This window comes from Gavialis gangeticus, unplaced genomic scaffold (assembly GCF_001723915.1).
Source record: "Gavialis gangeticus isolate Ggan-Ray unplaced genomic scaffold, GavGan_comp1, whole genome shotgun sequence".
Lineage (NCBI taxonomy): Eukaryota > Metazoa > Chordata > Crocodylia > Gavialidae > Gavialis > Gavialis gangeticus.
The window spans coordinates 201797054-201820176 of record NW_017728992.1 but is presented as its reverse complement, the minus strand read 5'-3'; the positions used below and the strand labels follow the sequence as shown (position 1 = coordinate 201820176).

The following is a 23123-nucleotide window of genomic DNA, read 5'->3' as shown; positions in this document are numbered from 1 at the left end:
TCACCAAGCATTGAGATAATTAATGACTTAAAAAATACCAGTGTGTCACAAATGGGCATGTTATGTTGCTGCTTTGCATTCTGGCCATGCTAAACTGCTTTAGCTTCCTTTCTCAGATACTAAGGCAAAAAGGAAACATAATCATGAACCACTCTGACTTCAGGCTTATCACGTGCCATTGATTTTTCACCCATTGATTCTCACAGCAATCCTGTAACTTCTGTAAAAGCTACAGCACATCCTTTAAAAATAGAGTCAGTCTTAACAGCTTTACTCCTGATCCTAAGATAAACCGAGAAAAGCACCAAAGTTCAAAATTCTAGGAAAACTCATCCTTCCATGTATTGTAGAATATCCAGTAATAGTAGTACCCTAAGCAATGGGAGTTGAGTTAGAAACAGAGTATCGACTGCTGTCTGATGCACACGTTTTCTTTGGCTTGATGATTTGTCATAACCTTATTTTTTTCAAATTGGGGCTGATACAGTGATGAATCATGCTGTTTTTTTTCCAGCAGGTCAAATTCTTGTCATAGGCACAAGTCATGCTCAACTCAAAAGAATTGCTTGTGTGTCAGAAATGGATAGATGGATTTGTGCATTGTGTTGGATTTGCTTCTGTGGACTTTTGGTGACTCTCCATTTATATTGTTGTACCAAATGCAAACCCATCCTTTATGCTTGTACCTGTACATGTGGATATGTGTGTACACATGTACATAGAATCCCAACTACCCCTATCCCCCCAATTTTTTTTCCAAAGTGCCATAAAAGGGCTAGCACCAAAACGTTATAGAAGGAGACCAAGTACAACCCCTCAATCAGTCAATCTCATATACACAAGCAGTGCCCTTTTGAAAATATAATACAATGTACATCCTGGCATGTGCATGTGTATTAGTAGATTCATATACTCTCCCAGTAGAGTTAGTACTGATTAGAAATAAATAGATTTACTTGGAATTAATTAAATGCCTATTATATTAGTATTTATAGGCACTTCAAAATGTAGTGTAGTGTACTGACACCACAGGTTTCAGTTGGTATTCTTTATGGATTGTTGTGGCATCAGACTGAACTGTTGTTTTTTTCCAGCTCATGATTTTTTGTTCAGTCTACTGCCCCTGATTAGCAGCCATTTATTTTAAATAATTCCATAATTTTCCATAAACTGCTTCTGTTCAAATTACTTTAGAGCCATCTTATACACCGTGAGCTAATGCTCTACAGCAAGGGTAGCCAGCCTACAGTGGCAGGCCACAGAACGATGTAAATGGAGAGCTCACGTTGAATAGGCAAATGTCTGCAGATCAGGCACTAATTTACTATGTTACAGCTACAACATTTTAAAGCATCTCTTTTCTACGTTGCTATTATATTATTGTAGTGAAGACGTAACAAAACTCCATACACACAAATGCTTAAAATAATCCTATAAAAAGGAAGAAAATCCCTAAAACTTGGGTTCAGCTTCATCCCCAAAGTTGTCTGTAAGTGCATGTTTAAGAGAGAGACAATGGAAAGAAACAAAATTGCCTGAGAGGCCTATATATACAAATTCATATTTATATTATCACCCTGTTTCTCTCTATTCCTCTACAGATGGAAACAGCATATCTTTAAATGGAAACATCAGCATAACCAGAACTATTTATTCCCAAACTGTTTCAAAATGCATATTGTTACATGCACAGCTATCCAATTCATGGTTGAGGAAATGATTAGAATGTGGAGCTTAAATATTCTAAACATTTTAATTAGATCTTATTGAGATTGAAAGTTATATAAACACATTCTTAGATGGTGGTTTTTGTGGGGAGTTTTTTATTGCTTTTCTCCATCTGGATATTTTGCCAGGAGGATTCAGGCACCAGCGTGCTGAGATTTTGTCAGTCTGCTGTTAATGTCCAGTAGCTTACTGCTTCTCATTAAAAAGATTGCACACATTTGTGCTGCAGTGCTGTGAATCCTCTAGGTGCTGCCAGAAAGCTTCCCTTGTGACTTAAATGATTTCCATCATTTACAAATCCAGGGGACTGGCTTATCAGCATTATTAGTACCAGACACTAAAATTGCCTTGTAGGAGAAGTACACCTGTGTGCGTAAGCAGTTTGCTCCCATATGAAGGCTCTTCATCCTTTCCAGCATTTAGCTCCTGATGTATTCAAACAGAGCAGTCACTATCTCCAGCCATCATTTAGCAAGGTTGGACAGCACACGCGCTGACCACAGACACATGCTCCAGACCACTCCCAAGCCATCTCCCCTGCTGATCTGCCAGCTCATGATGCTTATTTCCTTCCTGGTGGCCCTTGTCAGGATGGAGGCCAAATAGACTTGCTTATAGTCTCCTCTCATAAGCTTGCCTTTCCACTCCCCTGATAATTCTAGTAGCATTTCTCTGTTCCAGTTTTAGCTTTAATTATTGTTGCTTGAAGGTGAGTGTCCAAAATTGAGCCCTGCTGTCCTGAAGGAGTCTCACCAGGGCCTCATTTAATGGCATTAATAATTCCCTATGCCTGCTGGAAATACCACACACAGTGAATAATTCTAGGTTAACACTTACCAGTTTTGTTGCCGCATCATGTTGTTGTCTCATAGTCCTGCTTTGTTTGACCGTTATCCCCAGGTGTTTCTCCTCGCCAGCCATTTCTAACTGATGAGCTTCATCTGGGGTGGCCATCATAGAGGACAGCTCAGTTGTCCTCTATCCTCTATTGATATGAAACCGGGCACCTTTATGCCCTCTATTTTACTCTTGAAGAGAAAAATAGAGGACATAAAGGCATTGGGTTTCATATGACTAGAGGACCAAGTAGCAGAAAACCGGACTGTCCTCTGTTGATGGCCATCGTAGCCTCATCCCAGAGCAGAAGTATTTATTAGTCCCTATGTGACCTTGTACTTTGTACTGTTGAATTTCATTCCTTTATTTTACTTCAGGCTTCATGGTCATCCGTTTCTTCTTATGTGAGATCCTGATTTTCTTCCATGTTGACAGTGCCTCTCAACTTTGTGTCACCAGCAGATTTCATTACCACACTCTGACTTTTTCTGCTAAGAGCTTTAAAAAAACTATTAACTTAGATGAGTTCCAAGAGCGATATCAGTGGAGAACTCCACTGGTAATCTTCTTCCAGTCTGACAGTCTTTCAAGGTGCTTTTGTTTTAGTGAGCTGCTTTGTTCTGTACAGAAAAAGCAGTTAAGTCTGCTTTCACTCTCAGAAGCTTTGCGTGCCCTCAAGTAAAAGGCAAAAGCACATGATAATGCCAGCTGGAAGTTATGCTGAACACTGGAAATGGTTTCAAGTGGCATTCATTCTAGGGCTGCATTGTGTAAGCTCCTTAACAAAGAAACTTGAAATGACCTTTGAGCAACATCTTCACTTCATGCAATCTCTTATTTATTTTCATTCATGGAAGATAGTTGCACCAGTTTTGAACTTGTGATTCTAGCACATAAAAAGAAAATCTGGAATTGCATGAATTTAGATGCAGAAAGTATTGGGCTGAGCTTCTTTCTTTCCAAGTCGCCTGTCTGAATATAGTATTAGCTCATTTGCCATCACAACTGAGAAGCCAAGGATTGATCAGTTCTTTAAGCCCTGGATATTGTGCATTGCTACATACGTGCTCTTCCATTTCAGTACTGGTCTTCCACTAGTGCTATTCCAGTACCTTTTCCCTAATCCCTTCATAGATTTCATAGACATTTGGGCTGGAAGGGACCCCGGAGGATCATCGAGTCCAGCCCACTGCCCTAGGGGCAGGAAGTCAGCAGGGATCATAGGATCCCAGCAAGATAATCATCCAAATGTGTCTTGAAGGCGTTCAAAGTAGGTGCTTGAACTGCCTCCGGCAGCAGTCTATTCCATAACTTGGGGGCTTGGACAGTGAAGATGTTCTTTCTTTTGTCCAGCCTGAATCGGTCGCGGTGGAGTTTGTGACCGTTCGATCTTGTCATCCCTTGGGGCGCTCTGGTGAACAGACGTTCCCCCAGATCCTGATGAGCACCCGTGATCAACTTATAGGTGGCCACCAGATCACCCCTGAGCCTGCGCTTTTCCAGGCTGAAGAGCCCCATGGCTCTCAGCCTGTCATCATAAGGTCTGTTTTCCTGACCTCTGATCATGCGCGGCGCTCTCCTCTGCACTCTCTCAAGCTTCTCCACATCCTTTTGGAATTGTGGAGCCCAAAACTGGACGCAGTACTCCAGCTGCGGCCTCACCAAGGCCGAGTACAGCAGGAGAATGACGTCCTGGGATTTATTTGAGAAGCATCTATGGATGCAAGCCAGCATTTTGCTCACTTTAATAGCTGCAACATCACACTGGAGGCTCATGTTCATCTTGTGGTCAATCATGACCCCCAAGTCCCTTTCATCTGTAGATGTAGCCAGTTTAGCTGAGAGGTGATCGTGGGATACCAGATCGAAGGCTTAAAAAACGAGGGTACTTTTCCAGTGGCACCCGCTTCTGCTGCTCCAGGACATGCTGCAGATTCAGCATGTGAGGCCGGTCTGTGGATCCAGTCCAAGCCATGAACCGAAAGCCCAGTTTATCTGGCCCACATGGCCAAATGAATTTGACACCCCTGTATTAGAAGATCGCCAGCTATTTGTATTTGTTTGCAATTGCTCTCTTGGGCTGTTATAAAAGATCTTTTTGTTTTATTTATTTTATTTTCTGGGCACAGTGGTAAATCTTTTATCCCCTTGTTCTGGCTCCTAATTAATTAACATCTCAGCAAAGCATAAGCTGTGTATAATTGAGTCGCCCTTTAAACTCGTCTGTTTAAAGTTGACAGCATGTGGCAGAAAATACACACACACACACACACACTCACACATCTGTGTAAAATCATCCAAATCTGCATGAATCCTCCATGACCATTTCAGGCTAGACATAAGGAAGAACTTCTTTACTGTCCGAGCCCCCAAGGTCTGGACTAGCCTGCCACCGGAGGTGGTTCAGGTGCCTACATTAAACTCCTTCAAGAAACATTTGGATGTTTATCTTGCTGGGATCCCATGACCCCAGCTGACTTCCTGCCCCTGGGGTGGGGGGCTGGACTCGATGATCTTCCAAGGTCTCTTCCATCCCTAGTGTCTATAAATCTATGAATCAGTGCCTGATGGTGTGGAGTTTCCCACTTCCTCCCAAGAAAGCACAGGTCCCTAATAATTCTGTAACCATTCTCCCCTTCCCCCCCCCCCCCCCAAAACACCGCATGCCAAAAAATTTTTTACCCCCCTCCCCCCCCCCCCCCACACGTGCACATGCTGGAGTTGGAGTTGCTGAGGTGGAGAAGAAGAGAAGGGAAGAAAAGGAGAAGTAGAAAGCAATTCGTTAACAAAAGGACGGGGAAAGAGAGAGAAACAGGGCTCTTCTTGAGCTCTTTCTGCTTTTGCCTCCCAGGTTGTGAAAATGGTACAGGTTCCTTCTTCCTCTTTTGTCTTTCTCAAAATTTCTGTCAGATCCTGAGAAGAGTTGTGATGGCCTGGAGCAGCAAGCTGCTCTTTCTTTGGAGACAGAAGAGGGGAAGGACAGAGGAATAGGAATAGGTGACTGCCCAAGATGCCACAATCAGGGAGGTGCCACACACATATGCATGCACACACAGTCTCCCCGCCCCCCATCCTGCCACTCGTGCCAGGCAGGAGCCACTGGACAACTGCAGTGCAACTAATCCCAGGGGCTAGGCAACAGGGCCCGCCACCCCCTGCAGTGCCAAGGCCTGATTGGAGCCAACCAGCCAGAGCAGTGCAATAAAAGGCCTCCAAGTGATGAGCACTATCAGGGCGCATGATGGGCTGGGAGGAGAGCACCAAGGGCTGAGCCAAAGGCAAGGCGATGGTGCCCAGTGAGAAAGCAATGCAGCTGTGTGGCCCCAGACTGTTGACCAAGGCTAGTGCTGGAGGCTGAACTGCAGCCCCCACTGCCCCCTCAACCACAACCAGCACTGCCAAGGGTGAAGGCACGGGCAATGCTGGGTGACAGTGCCCTGCCACTGGAGCTGGGCTTTCTGTTAGGCAGCTCTATGTGCAGCCCGCCTGCCTGTCCTCCTGCCACCCCACACTGAGCCCCTGCTGCCCAGCACCAGGCACCATCTCAGGTGAACAGGCATGTGCTGTCCTGAACTAGCCCATGGGGTCCCTTGCCACCCACAGCTGTTGGGGCACGTGTGCCCTGCACACGCACACACCTCCCACACACACAATGCCAGAGACTTGGTGGGAGGGCCAAGTTCACCAGAGTGCCATTTCCCCTAAGGCCGGCTCTGGGTAAGGATAGTCGTTGGAAGGGGTTTCTCCACGCACCCTAAGAGAATTACAACAGCTGTGTAGTTGGCAGGTCTAATCGCAGAATGAGAGGAATGCTTCCCTATTTGGTTTAATGGGGAAATGCATTTCAGGGTTGGTTTTAGTGGGGAGAGAGGAGCTGCATGTGTCTGTGTTGTGCTCCTGCAAGATGCGGATACCTTTCCAGAAAAGAACAGCAGCTTCCTTTCAGACGTCAGAATTTGCAAGCAGTTAGCCTAGTTGTAGAGTTTGATTTCAGTATGCAAAGGAGGTAGGGTTTGGGTTATCCTTAATGAGTAATATTTGTTAGTCGTTATGTGGCAAATGTTGACTTTAGAATCTATTCCAAGTCACTTTTTGAAATAAAATGTCAAAATAATTTTATTGCTGAAGTAACATAAATACAGTTTATAGTTTACAGAAGAATTTAAAACCTCATCTTTTAGATACAGAATTGTAATGTAAACCTTTGCTTTCATAGTCATATTGTGCAGATGTGCTTTCCAGTCTTCCTTTTCTTTTATTTCCAAATAATTTGTTTCTGTTTTTCTCTTTCCTTTTCTTGCCTCTTTGTAAAGGAGTCAATCACTGTCAGCATAAAGTAAAGAAAGCTAGGCGCTTTCTCCCTTTCGTCTTCTGTTCCCATGAGCCTTCGCCTAAGGGTACTGCACTGCTCTTTGTACAGGCTGCCTTATTAACTTAAAAGCTGAATACACTAACTCTTTGACTGTCTGTGCACAGTTTTACCCCAGCTTCAGGTAAACAGAGTTCCAAGAATAACAAATTAAATTTCTGCTGCCCCCTCCAATTTGATTTCCAGTGAGATGCCTCATGTACTTGCAGGCTGCCGTTTTCATGGGAGAGTTTATTCAAGGTGTAATACACTGCTATGGCAAACGATTTAGTCATTTTCTTCAACTATTCAGCCACTGAATCTCTCCATTTCTTTCTGGCAGTAGCACACTCGGATTGCATTCTTGGACCCCTGATGCAGCATGCGAGTGAATGACGTAGAATGGCAACAGTAAACGTTAGTTAAGATCACATAATTGGAGTGAACGTAGCAATGCTGGCTGTTGTGTAGTCCAGCTTTGTCTGGACAGTCTTTGGCTTTGGCAGGGTGAGGGAGCCATAATGGAAGAACTGGTATAATAAAAGGTGCATTAATTTTTCATTATAGAATGTGTTTTGAATTTTAGTTTGATTTTCAATCAATACTTCATGTGCCTCACCTTTTGGCGTGAATATGTGCTATGGTAGAGAGCCGCTATGCTAAATCCAGAATATCAGTGTTAATCTGAACCAAGTGCCCAATGGACTTGCCCTGTTTGTTGCTTATAACTTCAATCGCAAATTCATATAACTCTGGTATGCTTAGTTTAGTGAATATATATTTTTTCCAGCTCTTTTTGGCATCTAAGCAAGTGTAGGAGTATCTTCCATTCAAAAGAGGTAGCACTAACTATTATCAAGAAGATGTAATTGTACATGCAGAGTTTTAGAGACCAAATCCACAGTTGGTATAAATTAGTGTAGCTCATCCAGCCCCAAGAGATCTGTATTGTGGTGAAAGTTTAATTTGAACTAAAATTTAACAGTGCATAATATGGTGCACTGTACCAACTGGTTTATTTTCTAACTCTATTTGGTTGAACTTTATGTAACAAAACTGCTACCCTGCATTCCATCGCTGGCTCTGAGCTGATTGTGTCTAAGCCCCTTGGGTTTTAGGTGAAAAGTCTTAAGTTGCACTCTTTTTCTGGTTTCTCTTGAGTTAGTGTATATTTATAACTGCAGTCTTAATATACTTTTGGTTTCTCATGAATTTAATAGTATATTTTCCCTCTCTCTCCCCCACTTTTTTTTTCCTTTCTCCCCCTTCTCCCTCCCTTCTGTTTTTCTCTCTCCTTGCATGCCACCTGGATCTGCAGATGAAATTAGTGGGGACGGTAATGTTTTCTAGTCTGCGTGTTACTAACGTGCAATATGCAGCCTTTGTGTCCGTATCACTAACACACATTTCAGCTGTTAATTTTTATACAGATTATAGTACAAAAAAGAAAAACATGCATTAGAGATTAGCTGGTATGGTATGAACATTGTACCTTTTAAAATGACTTGACTGCTATTTTCTGTTAGGTGAACTGAACAAAGAAAAGCTTTTCAAACACTATGCAATGTGTTTGGTAACATTTCAGAAGTCAAGTAGTGAAGGCTAAATTGCATGCGCTTGCAGTGAGACTTCTGGCATTGAAGTGAGATTTTGGGAGGTTTTAAAGTGATTGTTCCTTATGATTAAAATAACAGGAATAAGCTAGACAAAATTAATTAAAGGGACTTCTCTTCAATAAATGAGGTCAATTGATGTGATGCAAACTGGCAAATGATTCCATTGTGTGATGCTTGCTCTTCAAAAGCATGGTAATATCCATGAGTTTTGCTACTTGTTGGTTATGTTCCATGGATGAAAGAAAGCTATACAATACAGAGAATTTGAGGTTAAGTATATATAATGGTGGGTAGGTTTTTATTATAAAGTCTTCTGGTGTAACTGAAATTCAAGTTTTACACCTAAAATATCTCTTGTTTTTTGGGGTTTTTTTTAAGTGAGCAGTGATTTCAGGTACTTAGCTTTAAAATTGAAATGCGCATCCCAAAGCCAGTGGTGGGTGTTAAACAATTTAAATAATGTTGTCTTCTACTTGTCTCCCAACAACTTGTGGAAAAAAGTCCACACACATCTGTGTAAAATCATACACATGCATAAATCAGTGCCTGATAGTGTGGAGTTTCCCATTTATGGAAGTCTAACTAATACACCTTTTTAAACATTTTAAAAAGAAATTGTTGAGCAACAGTGCAGTTAAAATAAGACCCTTTAAAAAATTTCAAATTAGACACCCCAAATCCCCGAGTTCTGAAAATTTAGAAGCACCAATATAATACAGTATTACTGAAAACAGTCTAGTATTAGTAGTGCATATCGTTTTGATTTACAATAATTAGGAGATGAATAAGTTGATGGTCTCAAAGAAGGTATATACAAGTGTATAAAATATAAGGAAAAAAAAAAGTCAGTGCCTCGGTCTTCCTCTGATTAAATGAACAGAAAGTATAACCAGATTTTGCTGATTTTCATTTTGCCTGTTAAACATGCTCAAGCAGCACCACTGAAGTTTGCTGTTTGACCGTAGAAGTCTTATGGCTCATAGCATAAGCTCAGGAGTTATACTGCTGTTGATCCTCCACACTCTAACCCTACTAGGTCTTACAGGACAGTATAAAATAGGAAACAATGTAAGTTAAGGACCGTAACAAATATTTGAAAAATCTCTGGTAGAGAAAGTGATGCGGAACATTTCCAAAAGAATGTTAATCTTTAAAAAGAGAAGTAAGAATCTGGAGCAGGTGCTGTAGACCTACCATACTGGGATGTGTTTTCCTAGTGCCTAATAAATGTGTCCTGCTTCTAGCAGTAATACTGTCTGTCTGAAAGAGGTTCATGAATGTTTGTAATATCAGTGATGCCAGGGTTGGCCAATATGTTAGAAAGGACAGAACTGTTTTTGAAGGTGCAACACAAATGCAACTTAGACCTCTTTATTTCCTTTTATATATGGATTGCCAGGGGATTCAAAACTTAGGCTGCCAGAAATTCTGTCCCTTCTGATCGCTTCACTGATATATCCTCCCCCCAAGGCCAGAAAGAAGCATTACGATTTTGTGGTGTTATATCTGATACGATACATGCCAAAGTATCTCACTGAGTAATTTTTTTGTTTTAAGCTCATCAATTCTGTTTGAGCTCAAGGATATCTTTGAGATCCTGTCTCAGTGTAAAGACTGCAAAAAGGTCTTGTAATCTTTGTTTTGGGTCATTTTAAAACTGATGGCCACAACTCCTTCTGGACAAGATTTTAGCAGGAGTGTTGCTGCAGGTTCCCATTACTCCCAGAAGGTGCTGGAGACTTAGATGAGCCTTTTCCTCAGTTCTTATTTTTGTTCCCTTTAAACATTCGTTAGAGTATGGAGAGGAAAGTGCTTATGTTCCTTAAAGGCTTGAAGCTACTAATGTAGCCGTTGTTCTCTCCTAGATTAGAAATCAACTATTCTTAAATTTGAAGCCACTTTTCACACTTTATAAAAACCGTTCCTTGTTTTAGTATTGTGACAGATTGTATTTGTGACTGTCCATTGAGTTCCAAACCACAGGACTTTAATTCCTTTTTAAGATGTTGAAAAACAACAGTAAGCTCAGGTTGCTTGTATGTGCCTTATCTGTTCTCTGGTACCTCCCAAAGTAGGGGCAGATACATCAGCAGCTGGCATGAAATAGAAACACTGTAACAAGTTCACATTCCTTGACCACAATATCACAAGAAAACAGAATGACCTATCAGTTACATCAGTATCCTTGTAAATTAAATAGTTCCTTGCCAATGGATGTTAATTCTTTAGACCAACATTACTCAGACTGAGGCTAGTCTTGGTAGAGAAAAGGAGTGAAGAGTGAAACAAGAAAAAGTGTATAAATTGATCTCCTTCTCCTTTTGATACGTTTCCAATTTAAACTCAGCAAACTCTTACCATACATCCCTTGAGTACTCAATACACTATTCTGTTTCGTGGAGTCCTGAATGGAAATGACCCAGCAAGAAAGAAAAAGTAACAGAATTTCCCTGCCCCTTTTTTCAAAAACACAGCGTATTGTCACAGATTAATCCAAAAAACAATGTCTTCTTTTTAAAAAGCTTTCACGTAGGAATCCTGAACAACTTGGCAGAATTTTTTCTGAGATAAATACCTAGTTAGCCACCTAAATCCAGGGGTAGGTACCCTGACAAGGTCTGATTTTTTTTGAAGTTGCCGAGCAAGCTGGAAATACCCATTTATGTTGGTAGGAATTGTTAGATGCTTTGTACCTTCTGAAAAACAAATCACTTAGGTGACCAAATCCAATTAAACCATTGTCATGGGCTATGTTTCTGGAAGCAGGTATTGCCTGCTTGTTACACAGTTAGTGCTACTGAAAGCTCTTTAGGGAAGAGAAGTTATCTTCCTATATAACGTTTTACCACCTAGAACATTTGGGGGATGCTGTTAAATAAACAGAGAAAGTAAATAGGTTTTTTTTTCTTCCTAACTATAAGCTTTATGAGATACCAGGTCTTGGTAACACTCTTAGGAAAGAGAGTTATTGAAGTGAATTTTCTATAAACTAAACAAGCTTAGATTAATAGGGCAGATAACAGGTACAAAGAGAGAGTACCAGTTCTAGAAATCTTTACTCTCCAAGAAAACTGGAAAGTGTATACACCTTGCCACCCACAGAAAATCATACACTAAATAGTTGGTGCACATTATAATGACCTGGGACACAGCTTGTTTTACCTGTGACACAGCAAATCCTGTAGTGTAAAGGGCTATTTTATTTGCAGTTCATTCAAAAAAATGAAAAAGTTTAACCTTCTGTTATTTGCAGTGTCTGTCCATTGCTAACAAGGGTTAGGTGTGAAGAATTCATTATTAATAAATCAGAGGATTTTTTTTAAAGAAGTCTTCAATGTAAACTAATTGATTTCCATTATAGAGCTAATACTTTTAAAAGTAGATGCTAACTCCCCTTCTACTCCCTGATAGACAAGCCTCCGTACTGTAACATAGGGGACAACGAGGTCATCTTCATTTCCATGATTCATGCATGAGCAGATTTGAGTCATGTCTTTCCGAAATGAATTTCAGCAGCGGTGAAAACTGGGGGTTTAGGTGCATTTCTGACTGTATTTGTGGGGCTTGGGGATACAAAGTGTTTTAAACTTCTTTTAGTATGTCTTTTTCCCAAAACTCTCTGATTCCTTCCTTACAGAAACAGATGACTATGCGGAGATTATAGATGAAGAAGATACTTACACAATGCCCTCAAGTAAGTGTGCTGGTTCACTTCAGAACTTAGACTTCAAAGTTTCTTAGGTTTTACAAACACTGTGTCTTGCATTTCAAAGCCCCAAGTAACAGGCTCACAAAAAACATTTACTGTACGTAGCTATACTCTTGTGAATGCTGTGGCCTTTCAAATCCAGTCTCCGAAGCAGACAGTCACATTCTGTTGCATTTGCCATAGTAAATTTTGTTGCAGTAGGTTTCTGTCTCATGTCAAAGCACAGAATTTAAAGTTGTGAATGAATGTAGTGCTGAGTGGGTGAGGAGGTTAATAAAATTTGCTTGAGCCAAAAATAATTTGAACAGGCTTCATATACAGGTTTCCCACGAATTTTGTGGGTCCTGTATGTGCAAATTTGCTCTTATGCGATGACACTTTTTATGCCCAAAATTCATTATATGGGAGGTGAATTCACTCGTATGTGATTGGCATAGGTGCTGCCCCCCCAAGTAGATAAGTCTGTATGGGGAGGGGAAAGGGCCGTGGGGCCAGGGCCCCACTCAGCCCCAGCTGCAGCTGCTGTGGGAGTGGCCGACACTAGCTGCCTGCAGCCACTGGGCTGCACCGTGCCGTGTCCCGAATCCCCCAGGTCTCCACTTGTCCCCACTCACCCCAGCTCCTGCTGCAGCAGACCTAGGAACAGCCAACACCGCCTGCCTGCACCGCAGCTTGGTGCAGCTCAGAAACTGCGGTGAGTGGGGACAAGCAGAGCCCTGGGGGGGGGTTGGGCCACGGTGCAGCCCAGTGGCTGCAAGCAGCTGCAGCAGGCGTTGGGGTGAGTGGGGAGAAGCAGAGGCCTGGGGCTGCAGCAGGGAGCAAAACGGAGAGAACTGTAAGTGGGTGCGGGGCATGGGACAGGGCGGGGAGTGGCATGGATCTTGCTGCTATGTGCATCATGGGAGGACTGGAGGGCTGCTCCCGGCTCTTCCTGGGGGGTGCATGCCCTCGGATCTGAGTGCAAGACTAGAGCAGGCTTCCTGGGCTCTTCCCGGTGCTTGGCAGTGGTGCTGGAAGGGCAGGTTGGGGGAGCTATGGCAAATTGTGGCGTGGCAGCAGCTCCCCTCCCAGTGCTACCACCTGCCCTGAGCACTGGGAAGAGCCCAGTGTCACCACCAGCCCCAGCCTGCAGCAGCAGCCTATTCTTGTCCTGTATGCAGATCCAGGGGCACGCTCCCCCCGGGAAGAGCCCAGCACAGCACCCCCAGCCTGCAGCCCTCCTGGGGTGCACATAGCAGCAAGAGCCTCATTAGGAAGATTCCATGTAGGTTTGTTGCTTAGGCCTCTACATTGAAGCATCCTCATACCCCAGCCAGCCCTGTCAGCATCTGTGTATGCATTGCAGTGCATTAAATCCCACCGTAGGATAGTACTTGTGTTGGCAAATACTAACCTACAGCAGCATTTTATTAGTTTACCGCAGCCTAATAGAGCCACACATGTAGATGCTGAGACTTTACTGCGGAGCTAATCGGGCAATTCTGTAGTAAATGTCTTGTGTAGACGCGCCCAGTGAGAAGGAATAGATCATGGTGAGGGGACAATACAAGGTTGTCATGAATCTGCATTTTCAAAGACAAAAGGCCAAGGCATGTAGCTAAACAATTTAATATTGCTAATCGGGCAATTCCATAGTAAATGTCTTGTGTAGACATGCCCTACTGTGCTCTTTCTGAATTAATATGCAATACTAAATTGGAATTTTAGTGTTCACTACTCTTACAAGAAACTAGTAAGCTACTGTGAAAAATGCTGCTGCAGCTTGCGGTGAACTTCACAATCTAATACTTTACCACTTGCTAACCTAAAATGGTCTCAAGGACTTACTAGGAGCTTGAAATGGCAGAAAACCTCAAGTTCCAGCTATGTCTGCAGATAAGGAGCATTGTTGTGGGAGGTGGGGGGCAAATGACACAGTTAAACGGATAACCATAATCAAATGCTTAATATTTAAGGTGATGATATACTTAGGTGGTGCAGTACTGTGTTCCCCTCCCTGAAGAGAGAAGTTTCCTGACCTCTAAGCTACTGAGAAGAGATTGGTTTCTTGACAAGGAAATTATTTTAATAGCAAAAATATATATTTCATAAAAGTGAAAAAACACATTTTGAATAGAATGCAGTAAATTACTGTGTAAATCTGCTTTAAAATAATACTGAGATCAAAGAAAATTGTGAAAAATTGTGTGTTTATTTGTCTGTAAAGGTGTAGCTTATACGTGAATAATCCTGCAATCCTTACTTGCCTGAGGATTTCAGTGGGATTACTTGCATGCTAAATCCTCCTGGTGCTGAGCACTTTGGCTTGATCCAGCAAAGTGCTTTGCTGAGTGGGTCAGTGGTGTGCTGTTTATAGCACCAAGAAAATGTGGATTGTAGAGACTGACCTGTTTTGTGTTAGTAAAACCTTAAAAGTTGCTCAGATAGGTTATCATCTTGGCTAAGCTAAAATATATTTACCTTTTAAAAATTAAGAAATATTTGACCAAATGTCTTGTTAATTTTAAGAAGGTATATCTAAGTAAGTGTTTGATTTTTCTCTTAATTGCACTGCAGAAAGCTATGGAATAGATGAAGGTAACAGGAGACACTTTAACCATCTTTGTATGCTTGCAGTTTTGGAATGATGTGGAGTTTTTCAGTTTAAACCTGTTCACTTTCTTTTGATAAGCATTGCTTATATATAGTTAAGCTAATTCATTGTTAGCTTTGGGATTTTAAAGAGGAATATGCAGGATTTTTAATACAAGTGAAAAAGGCATTGATTACTTCTCTTTTCAGCTAGCTGACCTTATTTCTGTAGCATTAATGAGGCCATCAAATAATCAGGAATGAGGTCTAAGCTGGTTGAGTATAATTTTTTTTCTTGTGGAAAGGAGAATGGCAATGGAAATGCACATTATACATGTTTTTCCCAGCTCCTGAAATAGTATTGTTTGACTGCCAGAAGTTAAATTAAAAACTAAATAATTCAATTGCAACTGTATAAATTTGATTGCTAAGCTAGTGAGCCATTTCTACACTTGTGTTTACCCAGTCGACTAAAAAAACAAGTTAATACAAGTGTGTAAATCACAGAACATTTTATTATGTCGATTTCATGCCAGTTGTGCACTGTCAGATGTGAGACACAGTCATCATTCTACTTGTATTCATTTTATCTTGATTTTCCACTCTTTTGGCTCCAGTTCTTTTGCTTGCAGCCACCTCTTTAAAAATACTCCTGGCTCAACTGATGGTTCAGAGATCTAAAATATTAAATAGTGGATACCTCTTAAATATATAAGAACATGTCGTTTTTAGGGTGTTCTTAGTTAAATCCATATTTCCCTGAGCAATTTTTGTTCCTTTCCTTATTCCTTTATCAGCTGTAATTACAAAGGAAGTAATTATATTTATTGCATTGAAATAAATAATGCATAGTAATTAATTTAGTAAGTCAGATTTCAGAGGGTTTTATTCTCCGCTCTCATTCATACAATTGCTTAAGAGGATTCCACTGTGTATACAACATTTATATAGGTTGGTGTGCAGCAAATTTTAATCTTAATTATTTATACGTCAGGCATTTGAGTGGGTTACTTTTAGTTTGGCATCTTGTAGATTATTTCCTTTGAATATTTTTCATTAGTAGTTTGAAATTTAAATGCATTGTATTCTTACAGCCAGAGATTATGAGATTCAGAGGGAGAGAATTGACCTAGGACGCTGTATTGGTGAAGGACAGTTCGGAGATGTACATCAAGGAGTTTACATGAGTCCAGTAAGTAAGGGTTTTTTATAACCTTTACACACATTTTCAGAAAACTTGCTAGATACCTGATATGTCTCATCTGCATGAGCTGAACTATTGATGCATCAAGGCTTGATGTAACAGTATTTATAAGAATGAATATATGAAACTTATACTAAGTTAAAGATGCTGCACAAACTTTAAGTAATATCCACAGTACTCCTATAAAACAGCTGCCATTATTCCCATTTTACAGATGGATAAATCACTTGTCTCATTTTCTCAAGGCCCTGCTCAAAGCACTGGCTGACCTAGGGGTAGAACTCAGGAGTAGTGACTCCAGTCGTGTGCTCTCTTCATCATCTTGGTGACATATGAACAAGCTTAAGTTATCCGTCTTGAGAAACTGAGAACAATGTGATCATTATCCACACAGCTTACATTTTCAGAAGAGCTTAGGGATTGACTTCCTGAGTGGCCAGCATCCAATATTGGTGGCTGTGGTTTGAGAGAAGTATGATACTAAATTCTCTTGAAATTTGACACCCTTGCCTGTTGCATTACACTTTCACTAAAGAAATGCTTCACTGCCTAGATTAATATTAGATGTCAAACACTTCGATTTAAACCAAAATCTAAATTGCCTGCTGGCCTGTAGCAGATGTAAGTGAATGAATATCTGTGATACAAAACACTATCATGGTCATTTTTTTTGCCAGTCCCAGCAGAGGACGTTAGGCCCCCCAACTGCAGTTGACACCCCACAAGTGGAGTATTGTGCCCATGCAGAGCTATGCCGATGGCTGTGGGGCTCTGTTTTGGCAAAGCAGTCATCTTTCATGTTATAAACTGCAGGATCAGGACCTTAGTGGATACTCCCTGTCACTCCAGGATGTGATCCTTTTAGACTAGGTGTGAGGCATATTGGTGAGGAACCTTGCAACTCCCTGGTCCTCTTTCTGTGCAAGTCTGGCACTCTTCATGAGTGCTGCACTTCCAGTCACACAAACTAATGCCAAATCAAACATTTTATTTTCTTTTTCAAAAGAATCAAAATACTCTAGCAAAGGACTTAACTGTATGAGTAATCCCATTGATACAGTGGTACTAACATGCTTAAAGTTCAGACATTTGAATACTTTTCTGGATTAGACCATAAGTGGTAGTCTAGCAAAAGTCTGATGATTTTAATGAGAGTTTGGCTCAAGTAGGCACCAATTTAAATTTGGATAAGGACTTAAACAAGGTTATATGGTAAAATATCACAAACAGTTTTGAAATCATTGTGACTGCCACCTTTGTATTGAGACTTCCCTTGCTTCTCAAGTAGCCCCTGTTCATGTACTTGAGAAGCAAGGTTTACTCAGCTTGGGTAGAAGTGGATAAATCTGGTCCTGTGTGGAAAGCAGGTCATGTTTAATTTTTGAAGAACTGTTTCCTTAAAGATACTTGCCAGCAGAGAGATTTTTTTCTTATGCATCATCAGCATCTGATTGTGTGTTAATTGTTTTATTACGTAGAGAAGAAAGCTGGAAGGGACCTCCATAGGTCATCTAGATCTAACATTTAAGACACTTTAAAAAATGTTTGCATGGGTGACATCTTTATAATAAAGTGCACTGATCATGAATGTGCAGTTTGACTGTTTGGAAGAAATTTCATCATAGTTTAAAGATTAGGCTGAAAAAATGCATCGTGGCAGGCAGTGATTTATATCATGTGTGTTTAGATTAGAAGTGAAAAGAGGGAGGATTCCTGACTTCCAGCCTTCTAACCTCAACCTGGAATCTGAAAAATCAGCTTATTTATTTCCAGTAATGATTATATTCTACTTGCACACTTTAATTTTGTCAGGCACATACAGACCATAATAGAATCCAGCTCATCTACCTCTTTCATTACCTTTCTATATTAAACAGCCATTAGACAGACTATAGCTGGTAATCACTATCAGACTAAGTTGCTAAAGGCTGAGTAGAAAATGAACTTATAGGATCTTGATGCTTAGGGGCCAGGAACTGAGACGATGCAGAGGAAATCTTATTTAAAAGGCCTAAAGAGCATGAAATTTACCTAGAATGTTATTTAAAATTCCATTTGCTTTTCATTAATCAAAACCATTATGTTTGCGTTGTTATGCCAGGTTTAGCCCAGACAATCATATCCTCACTATCATTTCTCCCTCCATCCCTTTCCAAAAATCTGGCTTTTAACAATTTGATTTTTCTCTCTTTATTTAACTTATCCCACAATAATGCCTTGTTAATCTACCTTGCACCATACTTGAGGTTTCTTGCTAATTGCAAAGCCTTAAACTGTTTCACTCCTTTCTAATGCTTATTACATACAAAAGGTTTATCAATGAGAGCTCCCGAATATGCTTTGCAACACAGTACTTCATTTCTACGTTAAAATAGAATAAAATAATCTTGATTTAAAGTTAACTATACTTAATATTTTATAGATAACGTGAATAAGATCACTGATTATCCAGGGTATCAATTTGGTGCCCATACTCTATGGAGTACTCCCATCACCACCACCTGAAGCAAGCACACCAGGCTGCCAGGTGCGGCCAGCCAGAGCCTGATAGGGAGACATGCAGTCAGGGAGACATGCCAGGCAGCCCAGTAGGGTGCGTCAGGCAGCAGGGACAGAAGTGCTCTGTAGCACACGTGGTGCCCCCAGTTGTGTTGGGGCAGGTATGATGGGGACCAGGGTTAGGGGCTTCATTCCTTCCCTCTATCCCCTTCCCGCCTGCTGCTGCTGACAGCTGAACACTGGTGAGGGGACAGGGCTGGGGCGAAGGGACAGGGCTGAGGTGAGAAGCCATGCTGGACAGCAGGCAGAGGGGAAGCCCCCACCTTGCAGTGTCCCCATTCCCCCCACCCCCTCCCCCCTGTGTGCTGGCCGGGGCTGAGTCTAGCTCTCCCCTCCCTCCACCGCCTGAGTGTGTGCCTCCTGCCTGTGCTGCTCAGCTTCAGTCTTGTGCAAGCTGGGGCAGCCCCAGGGAGCAGAACCAGAGCCCTCCCCGCCAGCAGCACAGGCCCATAGCCTCATACCGTGTGGCAGAGAAAGTAGAGTCCTACAGGAGGAAGGACCAAGCCCCCTTGGGCCCTGGCAAACTGCCGGTGGCAGCAACAGAAGCCCAGTGTGACTGTAGGAATCGCGACTGCTGGAATCATGATGGATGCCTGCCGTTGCTGCCCAGAGCCCCAAGGTGCCCAACTCCCCCTCCTGCCACCCTCCCCACCTAGGACCATTGTGTAAAGCCAGAAAATTTCTGAACTACAGATCCTCCCTTCCCCCTATCCAAACCCCCACCCCCCACCTACGGCTGACAGCTTGGAGCAGCTACACATGGCCAAGGCTAGCAAGTCACCCTGCGAGGGGGGTTAGGAGGGACCCACAAGGCCAGCATGGGATGCTAGGGGACTGCATCCTGCAACAAGGGGATATGGTTCTGAAGTTCTGCAGATGTAACCTAAATCAGTTAAACCTGATAACACCAGTCTTTAAAAATTATTTTAAACTAGTCCTTAAAAATGGTTTGGAGCATGCAAAAAGAAGTTTGTGCGCTCTAAACTTCTGTTACAAGTATAGACCAGTTTCTGGCCACCTAAACTGGAAAAAATATAATGTTCACACCTGGCCTTTGTGAATGACCCAGAAAACAGATATTGAAAACCATGAAGTATAATCTTAGCGTCATTCTCATAACATTTGTGTGTGTGTAAAAATAGAAGTGAAAGGGAGACAGAGTAAACTTGCACTCGGGCCATCGCTCTATGAGAGAAAAGGTGTCCTCAACTCCAGCTGGTTCCCAAGGGTGTCAAGGGACTCTGAACCTTGCAGGGTCAATCCATTAAGCAAAAAAGTTATGTTCCCCTAGCTGTCATAGTAGCTCATACTACACGCAGGAATGTAGTATTGATGTAACTGTGATAGTCGAGGAAGTAAGAGAGAAACATTTGTCTGGCAATCTCTCTTTCAATGGTCCTACTTTATAGTTAGGAGACATGCTAGAAAAGTTTTTGGGTGCAAAATGTCATTCCTCTGGTCTGGGAAAGATTAAGCTACCAGTAGCTTTCCAGTCGCATTTCAAGGTGCTATTTTTGACCTGTAGGCTAGGGGCAAAAGTTATACATAAACCAGCATAAGCAGTCAGAAACTTGTCTAAAGCTGTAACAAAACAGAAGTTCAGTGCATACAAACCAGTTTAAAAATGGCCAAACTGGGTTTAAGGTAGATCTAGATGAATGTAGTATCAGATTAAATCAGTCTAGGTTAGATCAGTCTATCGGGTTCGTCCCAGATCCCTCCTGACACAAGTTACATCATAGGCCCCAAAACCCTGGGATGACTTGTGGCCCCCTGCTAACCCTCCCTCCTCTGCCCACACTGTCTGCTCCAGCTGAGCAGGGCCAGCCCCGTTGCCAGGCTGACATGGAGCTGAAACAGCAATGCCTCTGTTTTGTAACCTATCTGTACCTGTCAGCCCAGTACTGGGGGGGAGGTGGGGGAACAGAGCCCCCCAGCCCCTACACACAAGCCCTGGCAGCCCCGGTCTGCAAGGGTTGGCTGGGCTGGTGTGAATCAGTGACATACGGGGGAGGCATGGGGGAAGGAGTCCCCTGTCCTGAGGCCAGCACCCTGAGCCAGGCACCTGGGACAAACAGTGTGGGCAGCCACAGCTAATCAAAGCGAAAGTGAGCAGGGATCTGGGGTGATGGAGAGCGTGGAAGAGGCAGTGGGTCCGATCTAGGCCAGCAGGGAATGGGGGCAGACCCTGTCTCAGCACCAGGATGGGGGCTCCTTCTCCCCTTCTTCTGTCAGTCGGAGAATGGCAGGGGGTGGGACTCAGCAGCTGGCCCAGCAGTGCAGGGGGAATCGCCCTTGGCTGACTGTCTGTACTTAGCCGTAGATCCTGAACAGCCTGAGACCTACTTCAGGGACCAATAATACTTCAGGGACCACCTTCTCTCCTATGCCTCATCATGATCCCCAAGGTCAGTCGAGAACAATCTCCTACAAGTACCATCAGTACGTCAAGTCTGCTTGGTGAAGCACATTGGAAGGTGTTCTCAGCAGCCGCTTCTCAGCTCTTGAGCTCCCTCCTCGAGGCCCAAGAGCTTGAGCCTTTTGGACGCACTGCAAGACCCTCTTGTTTGGGTAGGCATTTAGCAAGCAAAACCAGGACGAGAGGTTTAGTGGGTCTCGGCTTTATTATTTTATTTATTCCAGTTGCCCTTAATTGCTTACTGCAATTAAAGGTTTTTTTGCTTTAATTGCAGTGAGCCACTCTGAGACTGTGTTGCGAAGGGCGGCACGTAGATAACATGAATTAATTAATTAATGTCTGATAATGCAATCACGTGGTTTTAATATAACGTATGTCAACCTCAGTTGAATTTAGTGTGGGACAACACATGTGAATCATATTCACAGGACCAAGACTTCAGCGTGGAGACCTGTTGTATTAATTATATTGGCTTAGCTACCAGAAAGATAAGCCTTTAATGGAGCAGTGTTGTGACCTAGGAGAACTGTTATTTTGAGAAGCTTCCAAAGTTACAAGCTGAAGAGCACTGCTGCTGAATTACCCATTCAGTTCGTTTAGCTTTTAATTTTCCATTGAAATATAATTTTCCAGTTTCTCCTTTTCTGTGCGTACTAACAAAGCGTGAACATCTTAAAGCTTTTTTCAAAAGGAAAAGTGGTGCTGCTTTTTTGTGCTGTCTGCAGCCTATAAAAAAAATACTTGTAAAACACACCATAGAAAGAGAAGATTAAAGATGACGTCTTAGCCACGAGGCCTCCTTCAGGGTGACAGGTCTTATTTTGTGTACCCAAAAGAAAAGTAGATTGTCTGCTATATTCTGCTGCTTTCTAATTTGAATAGCTATGTTGTACAGAAGTCTTAATTTCAAACTCATGCTTTAGCTGATTGTGAGGCTGTTGCATAAAATCTTTGTGCTATGCTCCTGTGAAATTTGTGAATTAAACAGAAAAGTTTAATTACTTTGCATCATGATAGCAATCTGCTTATTATTAAGAGCTTCAGCAGTCATAATTGCATCCAGCTTTCTGCACCGCAGAAGCCTACACAAGACTGGAGACACTCCAGAAAGTCCTTTATGTGGCTTTTCTCAGGGTGCTTTGTTACAAAACCCGAATGTGTTTTTAGGGGCAAAAAGTATTTGATTCCTCTGCATGACTTAATGTCATGTCCAGGATGATCCACCTTTTCAACAATGTAAGAAAGTGCAAAGTGATATTCAGGTAAGCTGGCCATCTGTTTTTATAATTCTTCTACAAATTAGAAGCAGCTCTTTAAGGTTGATAAAATTTAACTATGTTATAGGCAAATATCTTATATAAAATGCACGTAGTTGTTTAATATGTTTAATTTTGATTATTTAATGTGTGAATGCTTTCAAGTTTTCAACATTACTGTCAGTTGTTTTCTTGTAAAATGTACTGCCAAAATGTTTTGGGTCTGTATTTGTGATTGGCTTTATTTGTATTATTTAAAGCATCTCTTTTGCAGGAAAACCCATCCATGGCTGTTGCAATCAAAACATGTAAAAATTGCACCTCAGACAGTGTGAGAGAGAAATTCTTGCAAGAAGCCTGTAAGTCTTAAAACATTTCCATTGATCTAACTTTTGTAAGTGCTTTTCAAGCCCTTGGTACCTTTGCAGATTTCTCTTCAGTGAAGGCAGGTTAGCTTGCTGTGATATTACTTTGAAATCTTGGTCCTGTCCTTTGATACGCAGCAGACAACATTTGATTTCCTGAAATCAGCCGCTTTGCTTATGCATGCAAATACCATGTCTGCAAATGCAAATACCATTTTCCAAAATAAACAATTTCTGACCTCATCCAGACTACAGAAGTGAACTTTTTCTGAAATAGTAGAGTGGTATGGTTTCCACACCCTCCTTTCTCCACTACACGCTATGATTATGAAAACCCGTGGGACCTGTTATAGTGCATTTATAACACCTCCTAAAGGTGTTATCTTCTTATCTAACAATAGGACTGCTAAGACTTTTTAGACCTGGAGAAGGGTTTTCTGTGTGCATGTGTAGGAAAAGAAGGGGATACCCATTATTTGAATATTATGAATAATGACTAGAAAAGGAACCA

The 23123-nt window shown here is 41.9% G+C and overlaps 1 protein-coding gene across 6 annotated transcripts in view; it reads left to right on the top strand.

Moving 5' to 3' along the window:
• PTK2 (protein tyrosine kinase 2) overlaps positions 1-23123 on the top strand; it is a 463084-nt gene that overhangs the window by 350006 nt on the left and 89955 nt on the right. For 5 of the 6 annotated variants that reach the window (XM_019528216.1, XM_019528218.1, XM_019528213.1 and 2 more), the window contains 4 exons: positions 8232-8249; positions 12167-12223; positions 15904-16001; positions 22522-22606. In XM_019528216.1, the coding sequence (XP_019383761.1) occupies positions 8232-8249; positions 12167-12223; positions 15904-16001; positions 22522-22606 (258 nt within the window). The remainder of the gene's footprint in view (positions 1-8231; positions 8250-12166; positions 12224-15903; positions 16002-22521; positions 22607-23123) is intronic. The other variant, XM_019528215.1, reaches the window with a different exon arrangement.